Source organism: Mugil cephalus, chromosome 12 (genome assembly GCF_022458985.1).
Source record: "Mugil cephalus isolate CIBA_MC_2020 chromosome 12, CIBA_Mcephalus_1.1, whole genome shotgun sequence".
Classification (NCBI taxonomy): domain Eukaryota; kingdom Metazoa; phylum Chordata; class Actinopteri; order Mugiliformes; family Mugilidae; genus Mugil; species Mugil cephalus.
Window position 1 is genome coordinate 19,092,965 of NC_061781.1, and position 5,393 is coordinate 19,098,357.

The 5,393-nt window shown below is 40.6% G+C and overlaps 1 protein-coding gene across 2 annotated transcripts in view; it reads left to right on the forward strand.

Annotated features, from left to right (window-relative positions):
* Positions 1–3,917: 3,917 nt before the first annotated feature.
* Positions 3,918–5,393, forward strand: part of cmss1 (cms1 ribosomal small subunit homolog) — a 28,784-nt gene continuing 27,308 nt past the window's right edge. Inside the window, exon 1 of one of the 2 annotated variants that reach the window (XM_047601942.1) lies at positions 3,918–4,040. In XM_047601942.1, the coding sequence (XP_047457898.1) occupies positions 3,992–4,040 (49 nt within the window). In that variant the 5' untranslated portion in view covers positions 3,918–3,991. The remainder of the gene's footprint in view (positions 4,041–5,393) is intronic. The other variant, XM_047601943.1, reaches the window with a different exon arrangement.

The window sequence follows — 5,393 nt, forward strand, 5'->3', positions numbered from 1 at the left end:
AAAATCTGGCTTTAGGGTTAGAAGATTGACTTAACTTTCATTGCATATGAAATTAAGCATAAGCAGGTTAACACATAGCCCGTTTCTTAAAGCCACTGAGCAAAGCGTGTCTTCCCCCGGATGGTAGTGGGACTACAGTAACACTGTTCATGCATCCGTATAATATACTCCTACAGTCTACAGCCCCTTCCCTTTGTCTCTTCTTTCAGCTCTGTCCAATTAGGAAAAATCCACTTTTGCCTTTACCCGATGATGACTTCCTTCTTTAGACTCAAACGGCACATCATGGAGTCACAATCAATGTGATTGGTCCGCTGGGTGGTAGCATGTTTCCACTTCAGTGTTTCCGGCTGTTTCTCCATCTCTGCAATTTTCGAATTGATTGAGGAAAGATTAACTGAGGATGTATGACTCATCTTGGGTGAGATTTTAGTAAAAGCTTCAGTTGTCGTTGTTGAAACTGAAGCAGGAAGGAGAAACTAAAATTAGACTGATGAGCTCAAGTGTGTAGGTAACACCGTCTATGTCCTGCAGAGCTATAAACCACGCTTAATCCTACATCTGAACGGAGAGTTCCATCACACTTTATTAGCCATCCTGCTTGTAAAAGGTTGGACCCCCTTTTGCCGTCAGAACTGCCTCAATAATTCTTTCATTCTTTCAACAAGGTGTTGGAAACATTCCTCAGAGGTTTTGGTCGGAGACAGTTGCTGCAGATCTGTCTGCTGCACATCTATGATGCGAATCTCCCGTTCCACAACGGGATCCCAAAGGTTCTCTATTGGTTTGAGATCTGGTGACTGTGGAGGCCATTTGAATACAGTGAACTCAGGGTCATGTTCAAGAAACCAGTTTGAGACGATATTGTCTTTAAACCCTAGAGATGGTTGTGGGTGAAATTCCCAGTAGATCAGCAGTTTCTGAAACACTTAGACCAGCCCGTCTGGCACCAACAATCATACCACTTTCAAAGTCACTTAAATCACCTTTTTTCCCCATTCTGATGCTCGGTTTGAACTTCATCAGGTTGTCTTGATCACCTCTACATGCCTAAATGCACTGAACTGCAGCCACGTGACTGGCTGATTAGCTATTTGTGTTGACACAAATTGAACCGGTGTACCTAATAAAGTGGCCGCTCAGTATAGATTTGAATTCATTGAACCATAGTGACATTTTTAACTCCGTCGCTACAGCTGCTCCCCTCTTCAACTCAGGCAAACAGTTATTGCTGGTTAATGTATAATGCATTGCTACCGGTGTGTCTGCACAGGAATGTCTCCACAGACACCTGATTTAAGACTCTTGTACACTGCAAAGGATGGAGAGATTTACCAGCCGCTGCATAATTAGCATAAACAGTTTGGTATGAAGCCCTCTGGAAACGGTATGAATGTAAACACAATAACTCTAGCCTCCAAAACTCATTCTTGTCATTTTTAGGTAGTTTGTTTGCGCCATTTCAAAAATCAAATGGTAAAAGTTTTAGGTTTTACTGGGAAAATTTGGGTTTATTTTGTTGCCAGACACATCTCCTGCGGTCACATTAATAAGCTCCTAGGGATTCCTTCATTTTTAACAGGCAGATATAAGAGTAGTTTCCATCTCTGGCTTTCAACAAGAAAGGAAACATGAGCAGATTCCAAAACGAACTTTAATGTACGACTCAAGAAATAACACAGCGGGACATTTTGCTTTTGAAAATTGGAAACACACTTGAGCATGCTCTAACTGAATTATTGCCGTTTCCTCAAAAGACCTCCTTTGACTTTTTTTATTTAATTTTTTTTTTTTTTCCACTGTATCTATTGGACCTCTCCTTTACGTTAAAATGCTTGGCACGCGTTGTTTTAAGGATTTTACAATGCGAGTCCTCCTATGTATTCAACGCTTGCCACAAAGGCTTTTTATATTTCAGCATACAGGTAATCCCTCCAAGTTTCTCTGGGGCCTAGAAAAAAAAAAAAAAAGGTTTGTGCTACTTTGCAGCACATTGTTCCTTGTGGAAATGCAGCCAAATAATGAACAGAGAGAATGACAAATGAGGAAGAGCCCAGTGTTTTACAGGAATGATTCTTAATTACACACAAAGCTGCCATTTAGGGACCATTGTCCTCCCTGAAAGTTGGCAGACCTTAGCATGATGTGTTGACTGCATCCTTCCTCTCTCTTTATTTGTTTTTCTTCCCCCCTTTTTGCGGGTTACACAGTATAACCCATTCTGAATCCTTTATAATTTCCACAGTAATCAGTCTGTTCTTTTTTTGTGGCAGAGCTTTAATCAAACGTCTCATAGTCTCGAGCAGCCAGAAATGTGTTATTCTGACAGAAAAACAAAAAAGCATGCAATTACTCCCAGAGGACCCGTCCCTCCTCTCTGCTACAGCTGCAGGAAAGAGGGCACTTTTCCAAACTCATCTTCCTCCCCGTTCTCTTTCTCCTTTTCTTGTTGGAAAATAAGATCACCACTCCAAACCGTAATGACAGAGGACGCAAAGATAGACGCGCTTTGCAAACGTGCGCGATGTAGAAACGCCGACTTGGAACAGTGGGTCGCTCCCGTCTTCCTCTGCAGACTCGTCACCTTGTGATTAATAATGAGGGTTTATCCTGTAAATTGCCTGTGTCGTTTGTGAAAAGGTTAGCATTCAACGTTTATAACATAAATATAATGTATGGGGGCCTTTTATCTAGCACCTAATTAAATGTCGGAGAGGACAAAAGCAACTCAAGCAAAGTGATGTGTCTTTTTTCAGCTGATGGAAATCTTTTATGGTGGGATACTTGCATGTAGAGAGGAGGCTGTTGTATGCAAGTAAAACTAATTATTTTTCCAACTTAGAAGTAAAATGTATCCATCCCAACAGTCCTAATCCGTGAAAATCTATCGAACTTGCCATCTTGAAACAGCAATGTGTGCTGAATGGTTGACTCTTGCAGCCTTCAGTGACGACAGTGACATACATTGAGCTGCTTCCTGTGCGGTGAAACAACAGAGAAGACTGTGCGAAAGCCTTATTTTGTGAGGAAGACAAACTTAAATGGGGGTAGGCATGGTAACACTGCCTAATTTCTGATTATTGTATAATAATACATGTTTAACACCTATTAATTATTAATTTGAGCACCTACACTTACACACCTACACTCTCTGACACAGCTCTGGACACTCAATAAAAATGCTATGAATAATTTTGTTTAACTTGCTGCAAAGAGCAGGGGAAAATCGTGAGTCAAATCAATATCCGGTGTCACCTCTGCACAGGTTTTCAAGGTTCTTAGCAGGTAGACTTTTCAGAGCATCCCGAAGTACTTGTCACAGTCGCATGCATTTATGCAGCCTCAGCTGCTTCTGTCTCTTTATGCAACCTCAGACTACCAGATCAGGATCTGTGGGAGGCATACCATCTGTTGCAGGATGCCTTTGTTCATCTTCAGAATGAAGATAGTTCTGGCTGTACATTGTTTTACGCCGCAGATACAGTTTGCAGCCAGTCAGACACCTACAGGGTAAGTTGTTATTGATGCAAAAGGTAATACTGCATACTGCATTTTTTTTTTTTTTTACTTATAAAAACATATAACCCTAAGGGATGTTTTGAAAAAGCACCTTGAATTCCTGTGATGTTAGGTAGATTCTTAAGGACATATGGCAAAGGGAAATATTACATTTTAATGAGAGTAGATCAGACGATGCGAATATTGTAGAGTGCACGTATGTAACGTTTACTTCCCTGACATCGGAAAGATGAGATTACTTGTCAACACAAAGTGTGTTTATATAATTGTCTATGATAGCATAATAATATATCCCTATATTCTTCTTCAATTAAACGACAAGTCCTCACAGCCCTCTCTGTTCAGCAAATTTTGTGTCACGGTGACGTTTAAAACCTTACAGTGTTGTTTTTAACGGGGCGCCGGTGAACACACCACCAGCACGCCGTCTTAGCGGTATATTTGGATTGGAGAGTTTACCAGTTGAGGAAAAATGGGGGACGACTTGGGTGACGAGTGGTGGCAAAACGAGGGCAATTCAGGTAATTTCATTAACTTTATACGCGTTTGTCTTGCGATACATCTGAAAAGTTTGGGGTGTAACCTAATAAAGCTCCAGGTTAGCTTGATGATGTCGCGACATATGCTGGTGCGTTGACGGCAAGCTAACGTTAGCTACCTAGCAACGGGTTGTGTAGCTCACTTTAGCTGCTATCTTACACCATTTAACGACAAATGGAGAAACTCTATCCGTCTGTGTGTTTCAGTTTGTCTTACTTCTGATTTGTTGGAACATGGGCTAAGTCATGCTAACCTTGGCTAAGTTGTTACCAGCAGAAGTGCTGTGTGAACACGTGTGTGTTTGTCATGCGTGTGGCTGTGGATGTGTTTTAGTCATAAACATTAGGGTTAAGGGTCTTGGCTTATACATCGCCCCCTTAACTTCCCTCGAACCTCACATTTAGCTGTCTTTTCACGCATAACTTGCACTATTCATTCCGGTGTGCCCATGTTTACCTTCATACGTCATGAACAGAGGAGGCTTCCTGCGGCAACGTCTCGCATATCCTCATGCACTTTGCATGCCAATAGAGGGCAGTCATGTCATTTAAAGATTATTGACCTGATTGAGCTGGACAGCAAAGCGTTGCAAGCGGAATGGGGTTTCTGGAGGCATTAAAAAAAAAAGAGGGTATGCAGACATGTCCCTGTCCCTCCTTTGGACTCCCATGCACAACACAACTATTTAACTACTTGATCATATATACACCCACTAACCAAAATATACTAGTTGTGGTTAATCTTTCATCCCCTCTGCAATAACCACCCTGATCTATCTATCTATCTATCTATCTATCTATCTATCTATCTATCTATCTATCTATCTATCTATCTAATGCTAATATAACAGTCCTGCACAACATGACTGTTGTAATGTTTTGTTAATGTTGAAACGTTGTTAGAAAGGGGGGTAATTTAATCATCATGTGTAGTTTGTGGTGGGTGTGCTGTTAAACTGAGTTGAATTAAACACAAAAGTGTTCCTGTTATTGAGCCTAGTTCACCGATTTAAAATGGGATTGTCAAAATAATAGAAACATACGTCGTCGGTACAACAAAGTGCAGTTGTATAGTGCTAAAAAAGACAGGCTCAGAAATTAAAACATATCTAAACGTACCTAATTAAGTGGCAAGGAATTGTCAAGGTAAAGAAGTGTGGTCAATGGATTATTGCACTGGCTCCTGCTGTCCCAGATAGATAGATAGATAGATAGATCACTGCAGCATCATTACATAGAAACATATATGAAATGTATTTATATAATATGAATATATAATGCAGTGTAAAAAAAAATGACAGTAGTGGCAACAATGACCACATTTATTTATGAAAG